The sequence below is a fragment of the Zootoca vivipara genome, chromosome 3 (assembly GCF_963506605.1).
Source record: "Zootoca vivipara chromosome 3, rZooViv1.1, whole genome shotgun sequence".
Classification (NCBI taxonomy): domain Eukaryota; kingdom Metazoa; phylum Chordata; class Lepidosauria; order Squamata; family Lacertidae; genus Zootoca; species Zootoca vivipara.
Window position 1 is genome coordinate 89383173 of NC_083278.1, and position 27374 is coordinate 89410546.

At 43.6% G+C, this 27374-nt stretch overlaps 1 protein-coding gene across 1 annotated transcript; it reads left to right on the forward strand.

The window, feature by feature from the left end:
* Window positions 1–6499: 6499 nt before the first annotated feature.
* Window positions 6500–26758, forward strand: ACBD3 (acyl-CoA binding domain containing 3). Its single transcript, XM_035111451.2, has 8 exons — window positions 6500–7123; window positions 16739–16880; window positions 17214–17354; window positions 18651–18809; window positions 19813–19987; window positions 22207–22396; window positions 22877–23161; window positions 25056–26758. The coding sequence occupies exons 1-8, from the start codon at window positions 6793–6795 to the stop codon at window positions 25265–25267; spliced, it is 1635 nt and encodes a 544-aa protein (XP_034967342.2). The 5' UTR covers window positions 6500–6792; the 3' UTR covers window positions 25268–26758.
* The last annotated feature ends 616 nt before the right edge of the window (window positions 26759–27374 follow it).

A 27374-nucleotide genomic window follows, 5' to 3' on the forward strand; every position in this document is an offset into this window, starting at 1 on the left:
CCACCCACCCCCTTCCTTTTGTTCCAGGCAGGACGTATAACTAGCAGTTTGCCCAGTCTGTACACAATGCCCTCTCCTTTCCCAGTTGTATGTATTAGACTGCGCTGAAATTAGAACTTAGGTACTCTCAATTTCACCAAGTTTTCAGAGAACAGACTAACAAAGCATTCAAATCGGGTGGGGAAATTGTGCCGTCTCCCCCCACGTTCTTGGACTACGACTACCATCATCTCTGCTCATTGGTCATGCTGAATGAGGCTGGCAGTTGATGGCTAGGCCATTAGGGTTAATTGGATGCTGCCACACCAACCTCAAGGAGATTCTTGACTATAATTAGTTTGTGGGGTTGATTCAAGTGCCCATCAGTGGTGTGGGGGACCTTTGGCCCTCCAGATATTGATGAACTACAACTCATAAGAACATAAGAGTAGCCCTGGCTGGATGATGCAAACAAGCCCATCTGTGTTATGAAATTTAAACTGAGCAACTGCGCTGCAGAAAGCAAGCTGAGGAGACTACACATTCTGCGCATAATTAAGAGAATGCAAAATAAATCTTTAGCTTGGTTTTAATTATAGAAAATAACAGAAGTTATATTAACACTACAAAACATGACCCATCCAGTGACCCGCCCACCAGGGTACTGAGAGAGGCACGCAATGCTCCTTATATACTATATCCAATTGCTGACCCAGCTTAATTTACACAAACTTAACAGCACCTGCTGTACTGCCCCACAGCTGCAAAACTAGGTCATGACATTTACTTCTGGCTTTTAAAGAGATACACATTCTTGTGAAACAATAATGAACCTTAAAACTTAGACCATTCAACAATCTGGACTCCATGAATAAAGGGAAATAGCTATTAAAAGTCATTCCCAAAGTTACATCTAAGGAAGGCTATCTGTTGCAAGAAATGTGGGTAGATAAATCGGGGCATCTGCTCCTTCATGTTAACTTTTTCTCCCTTCTTTAGAAAGCAGTAGGTTGTGGTTTTAGATAGCAATCCAATCACCCAGAGAGCGTTTGAGGCTGCATGCTGATTTGAACCCGAGTCCTAGTCCTACATCACACACCACCTCATGTGACTTCAGAGGCCTGGGTTTGATGATCCACGAGTTCCTTTCCATGTTTTGTCGCAACCATATTGTTAGGTACAGCAACAGCCACCTTTAACATTGCTTGACAGTAGGTGATGAATCATCGGTGCTATTTGACTGCAGTTTCTGCCAAGCCGCCTTGGAATGGAGTGTGAGCCACACCCATCTGCATGGTGATGGAACTGGAACAAGTGTAAATGTTCTGAGTCTAAGGTGTGCAAACAAAGAGGCCTGTCGAAAGGCTTCGGTTTTGGTTTTGACGGACATAGCTGACTGAAACTTTTGGTTTGCAGATATAACTTTAGGACTGGCACTTCCTGCCTGTGCGCTTGCTTCTATGTCCCTATAAATGCCTGATCAACACGTACCTTTGTAAGTAATCGCTATTACAAAGAAACTGCAAGTCACAAGTAAGAACAAAAGACTTGCTTATTAGATCAAAGGCTCATCTAGTTCAGCAGTCTGTTGCCCAACCATGGCCTGGGAAAAAATAGTGGGCAATCAGTACTATTTCCTCCAAAAGACATTTGCCCTGTAAAGCTTTCAGCACTTAAAAGTAGGAGGAGAGCATGAAGCACTATTATTCTATGACATACACCTTTAACTCTCACAATTTATGGTCAAATGTTTCATCTGTTTAAGCAAGTGGAGTCAATGGGTGGGTAATTCCTTATATAGCTGCATTGGCAATGGGAGCACAGCTGTAGCCTGAAAGAGTATAATATTTGGAGTAGGTGTGTGCCTCCCCGGGGCCACCCATTTTAGCTGTTCTGCTAGTATATCTTCACTGGCAGAACAGCTCCATGGGTGGAATGTTCCACCAGCACTTCTGAACTGTCCTGTCAACAAACCTGAGGTGCTATCAGTATCTCCAGCATGGTGGGTCTTCCATCAGATCATATCCTGTCCACTAATGCATTTCTCTAGCATACAATTGCATTCTTAATCTCTTTAAAAATAATAATCTACTTACTATGTTTCTTCCTTCAAGGATGACATGTGGTTCCCAGGCAGTCACCATCCATTCTAACTTCAGCAAAGCAACAGCATCACAGACCTTGGGACCATTTTTAATTCAGTGGTAATCAGATCGGTTAATTGGGTGGTCTTTACAAAACAGACCTCTTTTCGATTTTGTTTCCTGCCCAGCCTCCGTTGTGCACAATCCACTTACTTCAAAATATTTTTTATACAGTACTCATCTTTTATTAAATATTCCCCCTTTCGAATTTAGAGTTTGAACAACAACAACAAAGGAAATCAGGCAGTATCTAAGAAGAGTACATGTGGCTTCCTGAAAATGTTGGGCAATTTTAACTCTTTTTGCAAAATATTGTGTGTGCAGCCCAGTCCTTAGTTCTCCTTAGTTCTCTCCAGCAGGTGACAGCCATTTCTGTTCCTCTTCTGAAGTCTTCTAGCACCACAAGAATCACCAGACTCCTTGGTAATACAAAAAAACAAACACACAGACACACAACCCAAAACCTGAGAGAATTTTGCTGATGAAAGGGTAAAGGAAAGGTTAAAGCATTAGAAGCATATTAGAAATGCTGCTACTTATTTCTAAAATAAATTGCATGCCTAGCTAAAGACTTAAAAGTGCAGCTTGATAGGATATTTGCAGGCACGACTAAACAACAGTGCACTGGATATAACAGCACCGCAATGGTCATTAATCTTGGCAACACTGACCCCAAACATCTCCTCTTGTCTCTGAAAACCAACCATGAAGAAGGTATAATACAATTCTAATTCAAAGGGGGAGACCCCAAAGAGCAGCAACTGAAGACAAACAAGGAAAATGTACGGGAAGCCACAGGGTAAAAGGTAAAGGGACCCCTGACCGTCAGGTCCAGTTGTGGATGACTGGGGTTACGGCGCTCATCTCGCTTTACTGGCTGAGGGAGCCGGCGTACAGCTTCCGGGTCATGTGGCCAGCATGACTAAGCCGCTTCTGGCGAACCAGAGCAGTGCACAGAAACGCCATTTACCTTCCCACCAGAGAGGTGCCTATTTATCTACTTGTACTTTGACGTGCTTTCGAACTGCTAAGGTGGGCAGGAGCAGGGACCAAGCAACGGGAGCTCACCCCGTCGCGGGGATTTGAACTGTCGACCGGTGAAGCATTAAATATTTGGCATCATGTGTTGGTGGAAGCACCAAACTTTCAAATGAGTAATTTGGATAACATTTCTCCCACTGACACATTTCAGGATAGCCCAGCAATATATCCAGAGAAAGAATTCATGAACTGGAAGGCGATGGCTGTAGTTTTTCAGTCACAAGAGAGTGAAATAGTGTAAACATACTTTTTTCTGAAACATCTGCACTGCCATTTTTGTCTCACTCATTTCCTCCCTTATTTGCTTTCATGCAGATGGTCCAGGATTAATTGCATGAGATATGAAGGACATATTTCCTGAATCATAAAACTGATACTACACAGAAGACGTAATAAACTGTCCCAGAGGAGCTGAAGATGGCATTACATCACCTCCATAAAGCCTGAAGCTTGTTTTTGTACAAAAGAGAAAAGGGGTGGGGGAGACTCTTTCCCCAGGCACTGCAGTATCACCCAGAAACAATAACAGAATCTGTAGCTTGCTAAAGGATTGCCTTCATATCAATGGAAAACCAGCAAGAATGTAAATTGGAAACATCAAGCCACTGGTTCTATAGCTATGCTGTAATTGAGGAGGGTTTGCATTTAACTACCATCAAGATGGTAGTGATATGTGGAAGTTGAGATGTCCCACTCAGGCCACCTCCAGGTTTGAAGATCCCCTGGGTAAAGAGGGGATCCCCTCTTCTGTTGGTGGATTGCCCTTAGTCTTAACTAGTCCATCACTTCTTAGTCCAGTAGTGATGTATGGAAGTGAGAGCTGGACCATAAAGAAGGCTGATCGCTGAAGAATTCATGCTTTTGAATTATGGTGCTGGAGGAGACTCTTGAGAGTCCCATGGACTGCAAGAAGATCAAACCTATTCATTCTGAAGGAAATCAGCCCTAAGTGCTCACTGGAAGGACAGATCCTGAAGCTGAGGCTCCAATACTTTGGCCACCTCTTGAGAAGAGAAGACTCCCTGGAAAAGACCCTGATGTTGGGAAAGATTGAGGGCACAAGGAGAAGGGGACGAAAGAGGACGAGATGGGTGGACAGTGTTCTCGAAGCTACGAACATGAGTTTGACCAAGTTGCAGGAGGCAGCGGAAGACAGGAGTGCCTGGCATGCTCTGGTCCAAGAGTTGGACACGACTAAACAACTAAACATAATCAAGATCTGTTCCCATGGGATGCATGCCACTGCTCTCAATTTGGAAAGAACTTAGAACAAAAAAAAAATCCTGTCAAAATTGAAACAGGCTGTGTTGTTTAAAGAACACTGTTCTTTCCACACAGTAAGTACTGTAGTTTTTGCTCTGTTTTTGCATGAGATACAGATTCCCTATGCCAATAGATCACCATTTACTGGAAGGAGGAGTGCAGATGCTCAGGTCCTCTTTGCATCTTCTCATAGGCATCTGGCTGGCCTGATCCAGTAGGCTTTTCTTACATTTTTAAAGCACTGCTATTCCTGGAATACAGGATGGGTGTCAACACCTGATATTCTTGAGCAACTGCTAGAGCCCACAGCCCACTGCTGTTGCCTGGCCTGGGTTTCCCTTCAACCCCCCCTCCCAACCCAGACGTCAAAGCGGTCAGTACCAGGTAGCTGGCTCTAGCCACATTTTAAAGTTTACCAGCATGCCCTCCACCTAGCACGCATCAGTTTTAAAACAGGAATGAGGAACTGGATCCTTATCTCCTCTAGCCTCTGTGAGCTATGTCTGAAGGTCAGATGCACCTAGCCATCCATTTAATTTCTTCCAGGCCAGATTAGGCCCGCAAGACCATCATGTGTAGAGTGGGTGGGCTTGGCTTGGCTTGGCCGAAGGCCTCACAGGCCAAACAGAGCTCTTGCAAACAGAGAGGCCTGGCAGACCTAACTAAGACCACAGACTGGAAGTTTCCCTGCTCTAAAGCATTGTGGGGAATTAAGAGATTACTAGATGCATCTATTTGGTGTTATCAACGGAGCTGCCACCACAGCCAGTTAAGACTAAGGGCGATTCACCAACAGAAGAGGGGATCCCCTCTTTACCAAGGACAATTTCAAACCTGGAGCTGGCCTGAGTGGGACATCTCAACTTCCAAGAGCTTAGAATCATAGAATTGTAGAGTTGGAAGGGATCCTGAGGATCATCTAGTCCAGCCCTCTGCAGTACAGGAATAGGCAGCTGTCTCATATGGGGATTGAACCTGCAACCTTGGCTTTACCAGCACCGCGCTCTGCCCAACTTGGATGATATTTGAATGTATTCACATAAATTGCCTATCTGCTTCTCATTGCTCCACAGCGTGTTTTAGCATGGCTTTAGAATCAGAGAACTAGAAGGCACGTTCGTGATCATCCAGGCCAGGCACCCCCAAACTTCTGCCCTCCAGATGTTTTGGACTACAATTCCCATCTTCCCTGACCACTGGTCCTGTTAGCTAGGGATCATGGGAGTTGTAGGCCAAAACATCTGGAGGACCGCAGTTTGGGGATGGATGCCTGATCCAGGCCAACCCTCTCACTCGATGCAGGATCTGCAGTGCAGGTTGTTAACAACATCCCTGTCACATGGATGATATACGGCCAGTGCCCAAGCATGGAGCGGTAAAAAGGATAAATATTTTAAGTCCCAGACTAGATGTGTAGCCTGGGCTGTAAGCTTTATCAGTACTGGGTGATGGAGCAGGGAGACAAAGGTTATTTATTTCACTGTACTGTATCTGGAAGTCAGGGATGAGGAATGAGAGTGCTCCTCCTCAGATGCTGCTGCAGTACAACTTCCATCATGCATTACTATTGGCCCTGTTTACTGGGCTTGATGGAAGCTGACGGATGGATGGAAAGCAACATCTGGTGGGCCACAGGATCTCCCCATCCCTGGGACCATCCAGCTCTTGCAATATTTTTCTGAAGCAAATCCAGTGTTAAGAAGTTGCCCCCTCCTCCCTCCCCGCTCAAAAGAAGCTGCCTTAGTTACACTGGAGTCAATTTCACAGGCCCCTCTAGCTCAGCTTTGCCTCCAGCGGCTCCCCAGGGCTTCGGGCGGGAATCTCTCCCAGTTCCAGCCCTACCTGAATATGCGCGCGCGCGCGTGTGTGTGTGTGCATGCGTGCGTGTTGCACCAGAGACATTTTGCATGCAAAAACAGGCGCCCTGCCGCCGAGCTCCCTTTCCCGGTGCTTTTATGGAGCAAACCAACAGGTGCTGCTTCCCCTTTCTGCAGAGCCGGTAAGAGCAGCAGCATCTGTTGAATGCCCGCTTCTCACGCGGCTGCCGAACGTCATAGAGACGCTACCGCCGCCGCCTCCCGGAAACGAAGAGGGCAGCCCTGCGCGTGCTTACTCGCAAGCAAGCTTCGCTAAGGCCTCTGGCGCAGCAACCTCTGGATCCGGTCCCTTGGCGAGGCCGAGGCCTTCCCCCTTTTTCTTTTTGCGAGGCTCGCCGGAAGCCTGGGCTCCAGAAGCAGCTCCTCCTGCTCTTCCCCTGCCTCCGCCCCGCTAGGCCCTTTCGGGTGCCGGAAGATCCGGGTCGCCGGGCGGCAGCAGGAAGTCGAGACGTGGCCGCCCTGCGGAGCAGCGGGGGGCGAGGCAGGCGATGGCGGCCGCGGCGGCGCTGAGTTCCGAGCGGCTGGAGGTCTCTATTGACGGCCTGACCCTGAGCCCGGATTCGGAGGACGCCCGGCCGGGCCAGGCGGAGGCGAGGCCGCTGCTCGCCCCCGGGGGCCGCGGAGGAGGCCGGCCAGGGGCAGCCGGAGCCCAGCCGGGGCAGCAGCAGGAGGAGGATGACGAGGACGGCGGCGGGGACAGCGACGGGGAGGTTGGCGGCGGCGGCGATGGCGACGACGATGGCGGGGTTCTGAGCCTGGAGCGGCGCTGGGGCTTCGGCCTGGAAGAGCTGTACGGCCTGGCGCTGCGCTTCTTCAAAGGTGACCGCGCAGGAAGTCCTGCGATCGCCCCGATCCCGACCCCCGTTCCCGGCCATCCTTCAAGGAGGCTTGGGAGATTTCTCTCTGCTTCCTCCTCCCTAACAACCCCGGTCCCCGAAGCTTTACAGAGTCCATTTCCAACGTCTTTTTTTAATCTTTCTGTGTAACCTCGAACCCTGGTTTGCAGGCTTGCCTCGTTTCTCTGTGCCTTGTGCAAATTTGAGGGGAGAAGAAGGCCTGCTTCAAAGGGTTGCTGTGAAGAAACGTCAGCGTTTTACTTTGCAGTAAAAGGGGAGTTGCTTTCTACAGAATGAGTTGGTGGGATTTAAAACACCCCCCCAAATCTATCTATCTAATCCATGGGGCTGTTAATAGGAGGTGAGCTGTGGTTGCAAACCGTGTTTCTTCTGTGAAGGAGTAGCCTTTGGAAATTAGGCTTCGGTATGTTGAGTGGTACAGTATGTGGAATATGAACTCTGTTTTAGGAGACGTGGTCTATTCTTAAAGAAAGATGGTAGCTTAGGGCCTCATAACATTCATTCATTCATAGAGCTTGATGGCTGTTTTCCTGAAAACGTCATCAAAGGTGAAACTGGTTCTTTGTGGTCCTGGGCAACAACTCAGTCTCCCCAGGATGTTTTATGACAAAGTATGCCCTTAAGTAAAGTTGAAGGAAACTATGGGTAATATACATGCATGGGTAATATACATTTGAGGATGAGTCAGGTAAGCACATGTTTCAATGACAGAGGGGATCGCTTACTTGCTGATTTTGTTTGCTCAATTCAGCTTTTATTTGAGGCACTAATGGCAGTGATTTGGACTACTTAGTGTTAAAGGACTTAAGATTATTTTGTGAAATGGAAGCATCTTTGTGCTAATTAAAACAATATAAAGTGCTATGATGCTCTTAATAAAAGCACTGCTTACATCATGCTTGTTCAGATTCTGCCCTCAATTAAACTAACTTGCCATGGGGGGGGGGGGGAATATCATTTTGTCGGTGGCGGCTTAAGTTTAAAAACAACAACAAATTTCTTGTACTCATGAGCCTCCTATTTTGCATGAAAAGCAAAAGTGTGTTACTCTGCTGCAGTGTTACTGCTCTCCACTTCTCCCACAGTGTGGGTGAGCTGATCATGAGAAAAATAAAGGCAAAGTGAGTTGCCTTTTTCAGACTGAGTTTGCCCATCTGATGGGTGGATAAAAGAAGCTAAAATAAAAAACCCTTCTCTAGGCCCTGCTTTGTTTTATTTTAATTTTAATAACTTCCCTTCCCTTCTCTTTTTACATAAAAATGGATCCAAAGCAGCTCACAGAATCAAAAATGAAGCATCAAAACCACAAGTACAGAATACCTAACAACAAAGTACTGTTGTGGACTCATTTCTGCAACTCATATTACATTTGCAAGCACAGCAGCCTTTTCTGCTATATTGCTGTTCCTGGATGTTCTCTTGGAAATAGATATTGTGGCTTTCACATTAATAGTTGTCTTCCCAGGAGAGATGATTAATAGAATGCACTTGTAATCTCTAAATGAAACCCAAGAAAGACTCTTTCTAAAGGAATGGGGAGTCAACATCTTGTTATCAAGTGATCTGCAAAATCTTTTTTTTAAAAGATGCCAGTTTGCAATATCCTTCAGAGAGAACTTCAAAAAGAAAAAAGTACTATTGGTGTTGGGGTGAGTGGAAAGGGGTGTATACATGCAAATGAATATATATATTTGTGCAAGAATGTGGAGTGGCCACACCCACTGGCATGTGGCTTCTAGAAGCCTGGCCAAGGCCATGGGCCAAAAAATGTTAGGCATCCCAAGTTAAGACAGTCATGAGTACACTCAATAAATAAGAATTGCCCCTTTCATCTTTTTTCTAGATAGTGTTCTTCTGTGAGGCAGCACAATCCTGTGCCTTTTCCACTTGCAAAGCAGGCTACTAAACAAAGGATATAGGATTGCCACCATGAGCTACCCCTAGACAGAAAATGTGCTATTTCTTTCAAAATATGCTTTTAAAATGCATTTATTTAACATGTCAACAATCCACAGATGGTCAGATCTGGGGTATTGTATTTTGGATAAATGTTCAGGATCTTGCCACAACTGTGACTTGCTGAACTAAAAAAAATGGTTTTGTTTGCCCTAACCATTTGCACAGCAATATTCAGCTGCCTCACTCTCCATGATGAGAGTTCTGGATGCTGTCAGGGTTGTTGTGATTACTCTTGAGTAACAACCTTCCACATGCTTGTCTTTCAGACGTTTATTGGTGCACATTATTTACAGTGTAACGGACTGTTCATTCCATGTCTACCCACTCGAGTCAGATTCCTGCACTACCCCCCTCCGCGTTCGGGACCAGCATAAAAGCCTCGGAACTGAGAAGCGCCTCCCTTTCCTTCGCCTCCTTAATTCCGACGTCCCGGGGGGGGGGGGAACGGGTCTTCTGTCTGACCTATTCCTGTCCACTTTTTCCGCCTCTCTTCCTGCCTATGGAGCAGGGGCTCTTGGATGTTGCCAGAGCCTTGGCACTCCCTCTCCGTTTCCTGACTTCCCCCTTCAGACCCCTCGCTTTCATGACTGCTGGGTGACGGGCTGCTTCTGATGAGGGGGGAGGGTTCTCTATAATCCCTCCCCCTTACAGATGCATTAGTATCCATTGTTCAGAAGCAGCATGGCCTGAGCTGTCATTTCAGATCATTTGTCATGAATTAATTAATACTATAACTCAGACGATATGGTAGGGTATTGATATAAGATCCTACCCTACTGTCGATATAGTAGGGTGGGATCTTATAAGAAATGCTATTGCGTTTAATCAAAAGCTATTGCATTTGAAACTTCATACTTTACTGAATTAATTTAGTATCCTGTGTTGCTTTTACAGAAATTAATATGAACATTTTTCCGGTGTGAATAAAGTTATTTGAAAAGGACACATTCCTCTGATACCTTGTTTGTTCCTTATCAATGTTTTAACCAACAGTGTATGTGTGGTCATTGGGAGTTTGGAAATGCATTAGTTTAACTTCCTTGATAACATACTGTATTATCAATACTGTGCCATTTCCACTTAGAGTCGGGGTAGCAAAATGTGGTGTCCTCCAGTTCTTAAGGATTACAGTTTGCGATCTTTGGCTGTGCTGGCTGGAGCGTCCAACTTAGAAAATCTCTGGTACTAGGGCAAGAAAAGGAGGTAGGTTGGGGAGGCTGCTCCCATCATTCTCCCAGAATTGTCTTGGGGCGTATTCTAATTTCGTCTGACCTAGTTCCTAAAAATATTGAACTAGGTATAAAGAGCTCCCAACATTTTGAGAACACACCCTATACTTTGTGGAGATAGCAGAGTAAACCTAGGTCTGGACAAGTTGGATAAATCAGCACAAGGCCTTAATACACAAACCAGCTACAGCGTAAGCACCCTTGAATAGATGGTCACTGTTCAGTGAACACAATGGAATATGTGGAATGGCACTGAGTGTGTCTTAGATGGGGCTGATTTTTAACAGCCAAGGTAAAGCTGGTGCTTCTGTAAACTGTGAGCGAGAGGTCTGACTCTGAGATTCTTGCAGAGTTTTGTTTTGGCATCCTCAGTTTATGGGGAAGACCTGAATGGGACTGAAATGAAATGTAGGGCAGAAATTTTTCCACTGGCTGCTTTTCCTCTATAAATATGGATTGCTTCATAATGTTAATAACAGTGAATGGACTCAATACCAGCGAAATTGGGCAGTTTCAAACTTGTAACCTTTTTTAGCGGACGTTATGACAATGAAATGTACAGTGCTTTGGGCATCCTAAAACATATCTCAGTGCCTTAATTTATTATTTTTAAATGTAACAGCATTGTTTAAGGCAGTGCTTCTCAACCTTTTTTGGGCCATGGCACACTTGTTCCGTGAAAAAAAATCACGAGGCACACCACCATTAAAAAAGTTTAAAAAATTAACTCTGTGCCGCCCTATATTATAATTATGACTGTAAGAAACACTTGCCAAATATTGCTTTCCGGCGGGTTAGTGGTGTGTATTGGCGGCCGCCAGGCTCGTTTGCACTGAGCTTTGGGAAAGAGGAGGAGAAATATGGCTTTTCGGCGGGTTAGTGCTGTTTATTGGCGGCCGCCAGTCACGTAACAATGCAAATCGCCCTTTTCGTCACCGCACGTCGCGGCACACTAGTGTGCCGCAGAACAGCGGTTGAGAAACGCTGGTTTAAGGAACTGTGCCTTAAAATATTTACAAGCATTCTAATGAAAGCAAATTTCCAAAGAAAGCTTTACATGTGTGGTAATTCAGATATTTTTTTTAAAACATGGTATCAGATATTTCTATTACGTAGTTTTGACTACTTGAAAAATTACTCAAAATTTATATAAAATAAACATACTGTATTTTCTTTCTAAATAAAAATGCATATTCTAGTAGTTGGAATCGCAGTCAGTTGTAGGACATGAGGATATTTTCAAATTTAATTTTTTCTGTCCGCCCCCGCCCCCCCAAAAAAACCCAACACAGTGTAATGTCTCCAGAAACACAAGGTATCTTTGCATTGAAATGCTGAACTTTTGGAGACGGGAGCATTTAGGAGATTCATGTGTGTTAATGAATTCAAATAATATACAGTAGGTTGTAATCTAGAAGCCTCTTCTCCTAAGGGGCACAGAAAGATGCCATTTAGAAAGTACACTTTGTTTGATACAAGCCCTTGAACTTTGCATTCTCTCTTATCAGATTACCTTTATCTGTTCTCAGTGAAGGTCTTCCTTTCTTAATTGATTCTGTCTCTTGTTTCCTCCTCTCAAGCATCTTTCTGGTGAAAAAGAACTTGAACTTCACATTCTTTGTAGAGCTTGTTTACACTGCAACTTCCCCTTGTGTTGGTTCTGATGATATTTATTCTTCGAAAAATAAAACTTTAGTGAGTTAATCCAAATTTCGTTTAAGCAAAGTATCCAATAGAGGACATGATGCAGGCCAAAGAGAGTGAAGCCTCTTTATTGCCATCCAAATCCTAATTTACTGTTCAGGACAACCATAGTATGACAAGGTTATTCAATATCTCATGTTGGTAGTCATCCTGCAGTTAACAGTTACAGTATTTTCAAATATGACCTAAGACAAAAGGATAGTTTGGGGAGTTTCTTCAGACTGGAGAACATTCTTACAGTCCTGTGCTTTAATTTGCCTGATTGAAATACTGTAAATGGCTGCAAACCTTTAAGTAGCTACCATATTTTATAGATGCTTCCTAAGCCCTTTAAAGCCATCATGGCTTGAGAAAATTCTGAAACTGTGCTTGCAGTTGCATCGTGAACCTTGAAAGCTTGTTTCCAACCCGAGACCGATGCAGGAGGAAATGGCTTTAATGCCATACTTTTCTTTTACATCTAGCCTTATCAAGGGTTCTGGAGTACTCAGAAGCTTGCTCACAATTTATTGACATTTGGATTGTCCCAATAAACGTATTGCCTTACCGTGGATTTTGTAATGTTACCAAGCGCTCACCCCAGAAGTCACTTGCTTAGTTCTTTCTTGCATTTTCCACAGCATCCTTGAGCAGATAGATATGGTAGTCAGGCTCTTTTCTCCATTGAGCATTGGAATCTGATCTACGCCTAACTTGGTCATTACGGGGAACTCCCCGGTTGAAAGCTTGACACCATATGACAGAAAATGAACTTCTGTACAGGAACACTTTTAATCTTGATTCTTACGCTGAATCTGTAATGTGGCATTTGCATTTTATTTTATTTTTTGCATCGTTAACGGGCTTGTGCGTCTTGCCACAAGGAAATTACCATCTGGGTGACAGCAAACACTGTTCAGGCATATGTCCCAGAAAAGTCTACCTTAATTAAGCCACATAATCTGCAGCTATTAATGCATTTTAGCAGGTCCTCATCTAAGATGGTAAAAAACAGTTGCTGTTTTCCAGGGATGGGTGGCTCAGTAGTAGAGCTGCCCTTGCCTTTAATGTGTGCTTTCATTCTTTTCAAGTTATTGTAATTCTTCAAGCTGTTTTCTAGAAACAAGTCACTAAAAGTATGACCAGCACTACCAGAGTAGATTTGTGCATGTTTCTGACAGTTATGTGCACCTCTGCCTAGGATGATCAAGGCACTTGCCCTTCCTCTCCTTATAAAGGTAAAGGTAAAGGGACCCCTGACCATTAGGTCCAGTCGTGACTGACTCTGGGGTTGCACACTCATCTCGCATTATTGGCCAAGGGAGCCGGTGTATAGCTTCCAGGTCATGTGGCCAGCATGACAAAGCTGCTTCTGGCAAACCAGAGCAGCACATGGAAACGCCGTTTACCTTCCCGCTGTAGCGGTTCCTATTTATCTACTTGCATTTTGACGTGCTTTCGAACTGCTAGGTTGGCAGGAGCTGGGACCAAGCAATGGGAGCTCACCCCGTCACAGGGATTCGAACCGCCGACCTTCTGATCAGCAAGCCCTAGGCTCAGTGGTTTAACCACAGCGCCACCTGGGTCAAACAATTCTTAGAGGAGCTTGAGGAATGGTTCTTTTAAAAAAAGGTTTTAATACATGAAAGTATTGCCAAATACCTACTGTATATGTGTTTGTGTGACCTTTTGATAAAGATAAAAAATGTAGTCTCTCTTGGGAATAGAGAGGGAGTCTGTAAATACAGTACAACTTCTACTTACAATCATAATCCGTTCCAGAGGCCCGTCTGCTGAGCGAAACCAGATGCTAATAGAGGTGCTGTTCTGCACCTGCGCATTTGGGGGCAGCGCGCTTCTGTGCATGCATAGATGGTGGCAGCCGCTTGTGCGCATGCATAGATGGCGGTAGCTGCTTGTGCACACGGCAGAAGCTGTTTCCGCGCATGCGCGAATCGCGGCTAACCCGTTGTTTACTTCTGGTTTTGCCACGGTCGCAACTTGGAACGTCCGCGAGAAGAGGCGGATCTAAGTCAAGGTTCCGCTGTACTGAGGGCAATAGATCATACAGTGGTATCTCAGGTTAAGAACTTAATTGATTCTGGAGGTCCGTTCTTAACCTGAAACTGTTCTTAACCTGAGGTACCACTTTAGCTAATGGGGCCTCCCACTGCCACTGTGGCCGCGCGATTTCTGTTCTCATCCTGAAGCAAAGTTCTTAACCCGAGGTACTATTTCTGGGTTAGCGGAGTCTGTAACCTGAAGCGTCTGTAACCCGAGGTACCACTGTGCAATGCGTTGGGTTGCAGTGTTTATCTGTGGCACTTCCATGTAGAGCATGATTTGTAAAAGATAAGAACAGCATCATTGCTTGTATTATTGCTAGCATGATCACTACTAATAATATTGTGGTACATACTCCTGTTGCTGGAAGGGGCCTGCTCAATGCAGGAGGATGCAGTTGCAGCGTGGTGAATGCTGCCCTGGTGAATGAATCTGCAGTGTTATTAGGTCTTGTAAGAATGCTGCTTGAGTGGGTAAGGTACAGAGTTGGCATCTGGGTTAGCTGGGAGGACCTACTCTCTAGGGCTGTCTGTAAGGTCGTCCATTGTTGGTGGTGAGTTTGAGGCTCTCTTGGGGAAAGACATGCACCTGTCACCTGCCTTGAATTGCATCTGTTTCATTTGGCTATCATTGATACATTTGGGATTATTTCAGATGGTAGCTATAGGAGACCAACTGGTAGCTATAGGGAGCCAGTCGTTTGTGTTATTGATCCATGTTTTATGGTCTCGGTCCATGTTTACCAGTGTTTGCTTCTGCATGTATTTTGGGGGCTCACTAAACGTGCTAGCATTGGTTTTAACGTTCATCAAAACCAAAGCTGGGCGAGATGGACTGCTGTTTCAAAGTTGAGCCCAGATTAGAGTTTAAAATAGAACTGAAACTGAATTATAGCATGCTCTTTTCTGGTGGAGTGTAAACAGTTTCATTTGGTGTACACTTGGGTGGGGAAGTCAACCTTTTGAGGCTGAATTTATAATTGTGGGACACTTAAGAACTTAACGGCTGGCATTTCTCCTGGTCCTGGTTCAGAAGAGCGAGGTTAAAGTTGCAGAATGGGTTGTTATTTATTATTTATTTGCTGCGCAGCTTTTAATAAAGCCCTTTCAGGCCTGCCCGTCTCTGACTCTCTGCAACTGAATTAGCAGCCATTTTTGTGAATAATTCATCAAGCTGCTTTTTAATAATTAAAAGTAAAAGCCACTTGTTTGCTCCACTAACATTTTGGTAATTTTTACTATTTAAATCACATTCTGGAATGTGTAATATAAAATAAAATGAAGAATTAACTTCTGGGGAAGCTTCAATTCTAGCCAATAATCAAAATCAGGGTTTAAGTAATGGAAGCCATAAAGCAGCAGACAGGTACCTTTATAGAGAACAAAAATGTGACATAGAGAACCTTTATAGACAATTGCTTCCCTAGAGAGCTCATTCTTTATGGCCCTGTCTATACAATGTCAATCTTCTCTTTCTGTTTATACCATGTTTTTATCCCATCCTTCCAAGAAGCTCAAGATGGCATACATAACACACACACACACACACACCATTTTTTTTAATCCTTGCAGCAATCCTGTGAGGTAGGATGGGCTGAGAGATTGTGACTGGCTCAAAGTCGCCCTGTGAGCTACATGACTGATTGGGAATTTGAACCCAGGATCCCCCTGTTCTGCTTTACTACGCCATAATGGCTCTCTTTTGTCATTGTGAAACAGTGCTTCTGTTCAGCACAGACAGCATAAGATACAGGCTATGTGTACTGAGGCATTTGGGAACTCCTTTTGAAGGCTTCCCACGGAGCTCAGTGAGGCTAACTAGCAAGTGTGTCAGGGTAGGAATTTCAACCTTGCAGCCACATTTTCTGCATATTTACTCAAAGTAGACCCCAATGAGTTCACTTATTCCCTCACAGGTTTCTGTCCTAGGCCCATTGTTGTTAAATGTCTTTATAAACTACATGGGTGAAGGTATATTTGCAGATAACACTAAACTGGGAGGGGTAGCCAATGCCAGAATTGGGATCCAATATGGCCTTAACAGATTGGAGACCTGGGCAAAACTAACAGAATGAATTTCAGTAGGGGCAAATGTAAGATTCTATACTTAGTTAGAAAGAACCAGCTGCACAGATATAACATGGGGGAGACCTGGATTGTCAGTAGCAGGGCTTTTTTCAGCTAGAACTCACCGGAACTCAGTTCTGGCACCTCTCAGGTTGGCACCATTGTCATTCTAAGAGAACAAGGGAGGTGTTCATGATGAGTTCTGGGACCTCTTTTTCTAGAAAAAATAGCACTGGCCCAGTAGTATATGTGAAAAGGATCTATGGGTCTTAGTAGGCCATAAGCTTAACATGAGTCAAAAGTGTGATGCAGCAAATAATAATAATAATAATAATGCCATTCTAGACTGCATTAACAGAAGTCTAGTGTCCCTATCAAGGGAAGAAATAGTCCTGCTCTATTCAGCCTTGGTCAGACCACACCTGGAATACTGTGTCCGGTTCCAGGCACCACAATTTAAGAAGAATATTGACAAGCTGGAACTTGTGCAGAGGAGGGTGACCAAGATGATCAATGATCTGGTACACAGACCTTGGCCATATTTGTCTTTAAAGTAATGTTATCCTTTATCTTCAGAAAAAGATGGCAAAGCATTTCATCCAACATACGAAGAAAAACTCAGACTTGTGGCACTGCATAAGCAGGTTCTGCTGGGACCTTACAATCCAGACACATGTCCTGAAGTTGGATTCTTTGATGTCCTGGGGAATGACAGAAGGTAAAAAGCTATTGAATTTTATGGATCTGTCTGTAGAAGAGACATTTTGGCTTGCTTGACTGGAATATTTTTTCCTGTACAATCTCCAAGACGTGAACTGTTGTATGAGAATCCCCTCTGCAGATATAGCTTGTGTGTCAGCTTTCTGTTGGGTTCTCTTCCCTTTGGCTAAACTAAGGAGAGATTGCTATTCAGTTCACAGAGTGCAGGATTTCAGAAGCCAAGCATAGTTCCCATATTGTCTCCCAACTTGATAAATCAGTGCTTTCATTCTGTGTTTATACATGCTGTTTGCTAGACAAAATGCAATGGTACTTGCCTTTTTCCCTGCAGGAAAGAATGGGCTGCCCTTGGAAACATGGCAAAGCAAGACTCCATGATAGAGTTTGTAAAGCTACTAAATAGGTGCTGCCATCTCTTCTCAACATACGTTACCTCCCATAAAATAGAGAAAGAAGAACAGGAAAAGAAAAGGTAAGCTTCTTGTGCCTCTCTGAAATTGGGTGGGAGTTCATAAAGTGTGTTTGTGTTCCAGCTCTCATATCTAACAGTCACTTAGTTAGATCCCCATAGGCCATTCTTGTCAATCACTGAACATCACAATGATGTGAGGTGACCCAGAGTTACATTTATCCTTTGTGGGTACAGTTCCAGCCATGTCTGCAGAGCAACATCCTTTATATCACCAGCTTGAATTCATACTGGTAAAACAAAGGAATATTTGTGCCAACTTCCTGTTAGTACCGATCCCAGTTGGGCCTGCTGTCAGTGTCAGTTACTTGGTCAACAGTGCTGACAGCAAGCCCAGTCTGGACAGGGATCAACTCTGCTATGGAACTCTGTAGTGCAGTTGTGAACTCCGCCATGCAGCTGATCCCATGGCACTTGCTATAACTGGTGATCAGCTGATTGGCGCTGATGGCAAGCCTCCCTTGCCAAAGAACAATCAGTGTACTTTAAGGCTCCCAGTTGTTTCACTACAACCACATCTCTACTTGCTCCACATCCGATGTCATGTATGACTTCAGGTATGGGGTAGGTGGGCATGTTTTGGGGAAGACAGCCTTGTGGACCCAATTGGGACCTGCGTTAAATAAGTTTGTTAAAAATAATTTGGCCTGTGGACTGCAGATTCCCCATCTCTGATACAGTTCTTCAACTGTTTTTAATTGCTTTTTAACAAATCTTTTTATGGAGCTGTGAATTGTAGTGCAGTTTTTCCTAGCTTTGAAGGCAGATAGTTTCTTGTCTTGAAAATAATAGTTTTACAGGAAAATGCAGGGTAAAAGTTTACATGATACCCAGATATTTTACTTTTTTCTACCATTATGGGTGAATCTTATCTAACGTTTACATGTGGTTTAGATTAGGAGCCTCATCTGTTTAACTTCTGAAATTCTAGGAAGATATCAGTATATAATTTGCATACTTGTTGAAAAGTTGAACTTTGTGCCTTACACTGTTCCTTTGCTTACGTGCTGGTGCCATCCTTCACAATATTTCATATTGCATGGAAACAGTTCCTTTCTATAAGAGTTTAGAACAGGGGTCACCAACACTTAATGAATTTTGAGGATTTGAGGGGGGGGGTGCCAGTCACAAAACGGCTGCCATTGGGGTGTGGCATGAGAAAAGGCTTAACTTTTTTGAATTTCTGCCTAGAAGTTAAAACAGAAGCAGAAAGCTGCACTAAATGGGAGGGTAAAACAGCAGCTCTTTGGGATTCCTATTGCTTGGTGTCCAAATGTCTGGTAAACATGGCTGTTACAGGAGGGAAGAGGAAGAACGTAGGCAACGTGAAGAAGAAGAACGAGAGCGTTTGCAAAAGGAGGAAGAGAAGCGCAGACGAGAAGAAGAGGAGAGGCTGAGAAGAGAAGAGGAAGAGAGGCGGCGGATAGAAGAAGAGAGGCTCCGAATGGAGCAGCAGAAGTAAGGAGTCAGCAGGACGCATCCCTTGTTCATTTATCACCCTTCCATCCCATCTTGCTGAAAATAACCTCTGTACATGGGGTTATCCTCTTTTATTCTTACAGTAATCTACGGCTGAGGAAGTGGTGACTTGGCCAAGGCCACACAGTAAGCTTTACAGCTGAGCGTGGATTTGAGCCTGTATCAAATTCCGCTGTCTGTGCAATATACCCTACGCCAGTGGTTTAAACATCTGCCCTGCCTCCATATCTTTGTAGTTTAAACACTGTAGTGTTTGTAGTTTAAACACTGTTTATCGGAAGCTTATTCCCATCTAGTATAGCCAAAGCATTTCCTCGGTGATGAGTCCAGTTGTTCCCGCCCCTTAAATCCTGAAAGGGGCATATTACTTGCCTACATGGCAATTTGTGTATAAAAATGAGTATTTAATTAGGGCTCCAATTATACGAAAAATCACATGCTGAAAAAGTAATGAAAGTTGTAGGTTGGATTACTTATGAAGTAGAAATTCCTTATCTGGCTGGTTACAAGAGAACTTTCCAAATGATGGATAGGACCACCTATGGAGTGATATACTTTCTCATGGTTGAGTTGTCTATTCCAAAAGTGGGCCCTGAAATGACTAATGCAGAACCTCAAGGGAGTTTCATTTTGACAGAAGCTGGAACCACCAAGTGAGTTTTAGACAGAATACACATTCTGGCAGTAAGTCCCCTTAGAATCCGTCTTGTTTAGAAATCAACCGCATTTAGAAAATTTGATATTTGGATTTTCATGGCGTAGGAAGGACTCTTTCATAGCTAACAAGGCTCTGCCTTACGATTTGGTGTCCCCCTAGCACTCCCCTCATCCTTGTCATGTTTACCCAGCTATTATGTTTCCCGAAATAAATGCCAAGAGTTTCATAGTTTAATTGCAATAACAAATGTGTTGTGTTTGAAAATTTGACTCCTCAAATAGCCCTTCAGAGTTGTATTTCAGGGTAACTTTGTCCCTAATCTAGACAGCAGATCATGGCAGCACTGAACTCTCAAACGGCTGTTCAGTTCCAACAGTATGCAGCCCAGCAGTACCCAGGCAACTACGAGCAGCAGCAGGTCCTGATTCGGCAACTTCAGGAGCAGCACTATCAACAGTACATGCAGCAACTTTATCAGGTCCAGCTTGCACAGCAACAGGTATATGGCACTATCTTGGTAGTGCAGCTTATAGGATGATAGATGTATATCTGACTTTGGAGACGTCAGTGAGACCATTTGGGGGTTTTTTTGCAGTTAATGGTGAAGGTGGAAATACAAATTCTAATGGTGTATCGCAGAGATGGCCAACTCCCAAGCGACTGCAATCTACTCATAGTTAAAAACTGGCAGTGATCTACCCCCTTTTTGGGGGTCCAGGTCCAGGTTGTTGAGCTTTTTAGGGGGGCATTTTTTAGGGGTTCAGGTCAAAGTTTTTGAGGGGGTTTTTTAGGGAGGAGGAAAGCGCCGTTTTGAGGAGCTGCAGGGCGAAAATGTTGAGCTTTTTTTAGGGGAACCATAGTTGTTGAGCTTCTTTGGGGGGAGCCAGTGATCTACTACAGACATCCAGTGATCTACCGGTAGATCACAATCTACCTGTTGGGTGTGCCTGGTGTATCGGATTTATAAAATTCTTTCTGAAAAGTGTATCCAGTGTTTCTGCATTCTTTCTGAAGAAGGTTAAGAATCTATTAACACACACACGCTGATTTGTCTGTGCTGACCTTATTACTCAGACCTTTCTAGAAATCTTGAAAGCAGGTATTTTGTACTAGAGTTGGGGTCTTTTCTGAGAGATCTCTAGGGTGATTTGCAGTAGATTGGTTAAAGGTAAAGGGACCCCTGACCATTATGTCCAGTCTTGACCAACTCTGGGCTTGTGGCGCTCATCTCGCATTATTGGCCAAGGGAGCCGGCCTACAGCTTCCAGATCATGTGGCCAGCATGACTAAGCCGCTTCTGGCAAACCAGAGCAGCACATGGAAACGCCGTTTACCTTCCCACCGGAGAAGTACCTATTTATCTACTTGCACTTTGACGTGCTTTCGAACTGCTAGGTTGGCAGGAGCTGGGACTGAGCAACGGGAGCTCACCCCCTCGCAGGGATTTGAACCGCCGACCTTCTGATCAGCAAGCCCTAGGCTCTGTGGTTTAACCCACAGCGCCACCTGGGTCCCTTGGCAAGGGTTACTGACTTCCAATTGCTAAACAGTAGCAAACAGCAAAGTAACTTCCCTCACAAAATAAAAGTACTGTTTTGTGTGAAAGTACTGTTGAACTGGTTCTTTCACAGAAAACAATGTTCAGAACTCGGAATATTCTCAGATGCACCCTCTTCTTTAATTCATATTTCACACCTGGTTCTGATTAGTAAGTCATGGGGTTCTAGTAAAAAGCAAAATAGATCGGGCAAGACTGAAGTCCGCCCACCCCTCTCCTAGAAAAAAACAGTGAGATTAGAAATAAAATACCCCTCTGACTGCTGTTTAGAGAGATTTTACGCACCCATCAGGAAATAGAACACCCTGTCTTCTCTTTAGTGATTGGTCTCTAAAGAACAGAGAGAGATAGCATTTATCTCCTGATCAGATCAGGAAATCTTGCTATGGGACTTTGAGGGCCCCTTGAGGGGCCGGATCCAGCCCATGCGCCACAAGTTAGCCGCATCCATGTGCCACAAGTTAGCCGAAGGTTGGGTTGACTTCAGTGTGAAATAGGCACTTTCCAAAGACTAGCTTGAACTATATGTTGTTCAGAAGCAATTCAGGCAAATAAACACATAGCACCTTGGACATAACAACTACTGGAGAGATTGCTTTTAAAAAAAAATGGCATTCAGAGATTGGAGAGGATCACCGTTATTCTATGTTAAACGTAACACTCAGGTTCAGTTCTCAAGTGGACATCCAGTTTCTGCTACTCTGCATAGCATTAAACACTGCTATTCTAATCAGCAGGGGGTTTGATGCTTCATCTCTTAGTCCCATATGCCTCAAACGATCTGACAAGTCATGCTCCGGTCTAGTGTTTTAACTCTGCCAGTGTCCCATCCCCTTCAAACTGACTTACTGGAATCTGGCATCTGGCTGCCTCATTTTGTTCTGCTCAAACATGATCGTAGATCAGGCATCCCCAAACTGCGGCCCTCCAGATGTTTTGGCCTACAACTCCCATGATCCCTAGCTAACAGGACCAGTGGTCGGGGAAGATGGGAATTGTAGTCCAAAACATCTGGAGGGCCAACGTTTGGGGATGCCTGTAGTAGATTCTTTGCAACTTCCACCTACATATTTCCCACCAGTAGCACTCTGCAAACTTCTCCAAAATGTGCTCTGCATCTTTCATTGCCCTTAGATTTTGCTTTGGCTTTTAATTTGTAGGCAGCTTTACAAAAGCAGCAGGAAGCGGCAGCCACAGCGGGGACTTCAGTTACTTCTGTATCAAAAGCAAGCCCACCTAACATAGGGGAAATCCCATCGGTTAATGGACAGGCTAGTGCACATACAGACAGTCCTGAAAAAGACCCGGAAACTGACGCTTTAGAAGCAGCACTGGAGAATGGACCAAAAGGTAAGAGTAAAGATTCTTCTACTCTGAAAGAAACTACTTCCATGTTTCTGGCTGCTGAATCTTTTGTAGCATTCTGCCTTTGGCAACTAATGACCCCAACTTAGTATGGCCATGCAAAACACACTCTTTCATCTGTGAATCAGCAGTTTCCCACTGCTTAACTAAGGAGCATTGGAAGAAAAAATTGGGTATTGCACTTTCCTGTTGTGTCTACGTTATTGCAGGGCTGTAAGGCAGCATATATGGTATAGGGTGAAATATACAAAAGCAGACTTGGTTAAACCAGCCTTCAAGCGAGAGAGGCTATGAGATGGTGACCAGATGAGGCTGATTTTCCTCGGCTTCAGAGGAATCTGCAAGGAGGGAGGCCTTCCCGTGTTGCCCCTTATTTGCAGGGGACGTTTTCTAGGATACTGCAACATAATTATCTGTCTGAACTATAAAACTGAGGATTTTTTGGGTCTCCCTCCTTTTTTTTAGAATCTGTTCCAGTCATAGCAGCACCATCCATGTGGACACGACCCCAGATTGCAGACTTCAAAGAGAAGATCCGCCAGGATGCAGACTCTGTGATTACGGTTGGCAGAGGAGAAGTCGTGACCGTTCGTGTACCAACTCATGAAGAGGGCTCTTATCTCTTCTGGGAGTTTGCTACAGACAATTATGACATTGGTTTTGGGGTATATTTTGAATGGACAGACTCCCCTAACACAGCAGTCAGCGTACATGTTAGTGAATCCAGTGAGGACGAGGAAGAGGAGGAAGGTATTTTTTATTTTATATACCTCGTAGGGGTTTGAGTCATGAAAGAAGCTGTAGCAGGCTTTGCATTACATTTTCTGTCATCTTGGAATTTAGAAAGGTGGTCCCCAGTGTGTGCAGGCAAGTGAGACATAGTGATGGAAAACCCTGGAATGATGTGGGTTAGCTAGTGTGGGAAAAGAAATATTTCGTAGGAGCCATTTAAGATAAGTTAAATGGCCTTCACTATGATTTTATGCAGCCTTGATTGGCAGCAAGGTTCCAGGATGTTGGTGGTTCTCCTGCTATATAGCCTTAACAGGAGACCTCTCAACTTGGAGGGAATTTCCAAACTACTGCAGAATTAAAATCAATTGGAAAGTTGTTATTGCAATAATAATAATAACAACAATAATTTATTATTTATACCCCGCCCATCTGGCTGGGTTTCCCCAGCCACTCTGGGTGGCTTCCAACCAAATATTAAAACAGTACAGCATTAAACATTAAAAACTTCCCTAAACAGGGTCGCCTTCAGTTGTCTTCTAAAAGTAAAAAATAATTATTCTTATTATTTGTCTTCTAAAAGTAGATGTCGTCTAAAAGTAAAAAATAATAATAATAATTACAAACATGAAGTCTCAGTGCTTAGAGCTCAGTTGTTCAAGTTGCCATGACACTCCTGGCTCTAAACTCAAAGAATACAGGTTTGTGTATAGGCCCTTAATCTGCTTCCAAGTCCCACTTTCATATTTTGCCATCTTGTAATTACCTAGTAAGTTTTCTTTCTTACCCTTTGTTGTTATGTGTGACTTTGCAGATCCTCCGTTTCCTCAGCTTTTATTCACTCAAAGGGCCTGTTTGGCATCTCTTCCCTGTAACTGGGGAAGATTGCATTGTGGGACCATTATCCAACTGAGCGATGCTGTGCTTTGTTGTCTCTGTACATTGCTTAGATTCTAAACCTTTGACTAGGAAGTATTGGTCCTTGTAGTGTGGGAGGAAAGAACACCTGTGGATGTTGGATCTGTACACCTGTGGCTTTTGCTCACTCCAACTTCATGCTAGGATCTTATCAGCTTCCATATAACACAACACTTGGGATGACTGACTTAGCCAGCTTTGACATTAGCTCTTGTGTGCTTCATGCTCCAGTTTAGTTATGAATAAAGTGTTGAAATTAATAGTAGCCCATTTGCAGCTATTTCCTAGTGGGAATGACAGGCTATGATCTATATCTGTACAAGCTGTAGGATGGACCAATTCTGTCCAAGTGTGATTGAGGACCTTTGGTCCTATTGACATCAAGTTGGTCTTAGAGTCAGTAACCGGGAGTTTGCTGATAAGTCAACTAAGCAATTTTTAAAATTCCCCTTTAGCATATTACAAAAAGTCCACCATGTATGCAAAGGTATGGTACCTCTTAGTAGTAAAGGAAGAACCAAAGCCATGACCTTTAGAGCATAATTTTATTGCTCCCTGATAGTGGTAGAAATGCCTGATTTGGAAGGGGGAAATAAGCTATGAAGTGATGGAACAAAACTAACACCTCCATTCTCAGGGCATGTTGGCGAAGCCTGCAGTACAGAAGCCCAGCTTGTTCAGGATAAGGTTTCCCAAGAGGGGAAAGAAGGGATTAACCTCAGTTGCTTCTATCAAAATGTTGATGTGTTAGCATTGTGCCTTGGTAATCTTGCTCAAAATCCTCCTTGTGAACAGTTGGTCATCACTGTTTTCTTTATAGTTATAGCCCAGATGAAATTGTGCCTGTTTTGCTTTTGTTAAATTAAACAAGCTGCTCGTGTTTTTGCTGTGCTTCCTGCGGATTAATCCGCACTGACCATGAAGAATTGGTTGCAGAGTTTGTTTGGGCTGCTGCATTTAGTGACTAATGCTTTGTTTCTGACTCTTTTCTTAGAAAACGCTAGTAGTGAAGAAAAAGCCAAAAAGAATGCCAACAAGCCTCAACTAGATGAAATCGTGCCTGTGTACAGACGAGACTGTCATGAAGAAGTGTACGCTGGCAGCCATCAGTACCCAGGAAGAGGGGTCTATCTCCTTAAATTTGACAACTCCTATTCATTATGGAGGTCAAAAACAGTTTACTACAGAGTCTATTATACTAGATAAAGATCATCATATCGTGTTGGAGGCTGGGCAGAGGACGTCATATTGTTTGGAACTTCTGTCAAGCATACTGGACTTTTTGACTCTGTTACCCTGTCTGATGTATATCTGTATGGCGTGTGTGTGTGTGAACTTGGAAACTGGGAGTTGAGGTTTCTTCTGAAGCTCAGTGTTAATGCAGCTAGTGAGGTTAGGATCTCCCCCCGCCCCCCGTCCTCTCTGCTGACCTGGTTACTTGCCAGAGCTTTCAGACAGAAGGTCATGCAAAATGACATACATGGACTTTTTAAAAACCCTCAAACTCTTAAACACACACACAAAGAGGAGGAGGAAATGTTTCATTGGGGGCAGTCGGTATGATGTTACCTGCCCTAGTAAGCATTGACCGTTTAAAACAAACAAAAAAACCCTGTTAGTTGTTCATTTGAGAGTATCAGCCTTATTTGTGGAGGGGGAGCCAGATGCAATCTGCACTGTAGCAAGCAAGTTTCTTAAAGCTGTATTTGAATGTCCAGATTTTTACACCATTAAACTTGAAACCTTTAGTGGATGCAGTTTAGAAACTGATTTGTCTTGTGTTCTCATTCAAGAAGTTATCTGGCACCTCTCTGGCCAAACATCATGCTGCTGGATGAGACATAGAAGGTATGTATGCGCGTGCAAGCAAAGAACAAGTCTGTATGTACACATCAGGGAATTACTACTTTTTAACTGCAAAATTTGGAGAAAAGTAACAATTTAGGGCGCCAACTACACGAGACTTTGCTTCCCCAATATCTGCTGCAGATCCTGAGACCAAGTTATGTGCAGGATTTTGACTTCTGAGCTGGATCATAAATACCTTGACATTTGGATAATCCTCCAGAAGCATTCCTGTACATATCCCATTCAAATAAAGGAGTTTTCCCTTTGTGTGCAATTTATTGTTGAGTTGGTGAAAAGGCAGGTATGTGTACAAGACGTTCTGTTGTTGTACTTATCTCTTGCAATCATATGGGTAGGCTTCAAATTAGAACCAGTTATCTGCACAGCTATTCAGGTTCTTCTGGGGCCCTTCTTTGTAAACCCGAGTTGGCACTTTGTGCATCTACATAATTAAAGAATGTCTGAACTGTTGTAGGAATTAATGTTGCACTAATGTTATGGAAATCACTGCCAGGAACACACTCATTTTAGTTTTTATTCAGGTTGCATTTGTGCACTCATTCTAGCACCCTTTAATCCTAGTTGGTAATTATGTGTTGAAAAGAAATGTAAGATGTTCTTTCAGATAAACAAGTTAGCTTTGTTCTAATTTGCATAGTGAGTTTAGAGCGAAACTGCAAAATTGTGTGTTTTCTCAGCTGTGACTAAGGTTGGTGGGGGTTTGGGCCTTTGCAGCAACGTAACTTTTGTATAGAACCATGTTTCTGAGAAACAAGGTGGAGTTCAGGTATTTCGGAAATGACTTGTGTAAGTGTGTGATTGCATGAGGAATGCAAACCCCTTCCCCCCCCCCAACAAAAGTTTGTTTTGCAGCAAAATATCTATGGATTAGCTGCAAGCATATATATTCTACTAGAAGTGGGTCTGTTGGGATTCAGCGGGGTTTATGTTTGAATATTTGTACATACATTTATATTTGAGGTTTCCTCCCTCCCCTTATTTCACCTTATGGAGGTGGTTTTCCAAAAAGCACTAAATTACTCCATCTCATTTGATTTTAGCATTGCCTTACAAGCTTTTGTCTAGTTAGTGCTGCTCCAGTCAACTCAAATCAGTTCTGCTCTAACATGTTTCATTCTCACATGTACATAAACACATGGAGTTAGGATGTAGCTTCTTTTTTAAAGCTGTATTTAAAGGTTCTAAAAATAAAATAAAATAGAGGAAGGCACTAATTCCACTTAACACATTAGATTTCTTTTTTTGTCCATACAAAATTATGATTTAACAAACTGTTGGGAAGCGGTATATGTTTTCTTGTAAAAAGCAGTAATTTTTACTGTCAAGCTTTGGATATCCAAACTCCAGAAAAATGCCTCTGACTGTTGATTAGTACAGAAAAAGTGCGCTTTCGAAATACCTTGGAATAATATATTTAATCTGAATTAAAATTGCTTATATGGAA

Bases quoted from the DNA above. Each gene is read 5' to 3' on its own strand.
- ACBD3 (XM_035111451.2), top strand. From the start codon at position 6,793: ATGGCGGCCGCGGCGGCGCTGAGTTCCGAGCGGCTGGAGGTCTCTATT. The intron at 16,881-17,213 runs GTAAAAAGCTAT...TTTTCCCTGCAG, and splicing joins GTCCTGGGGAATGACAGAAG to GAAAGAATGGGCTGCCCTTG. The intron at 17,355-18,650 runs GTAAGCTTCTTG...TGGCTGTTACAG, and splicing joins GAAGAACAGGAAAAGAAAAG to GAGGGAAGAGGAAGAACGTA.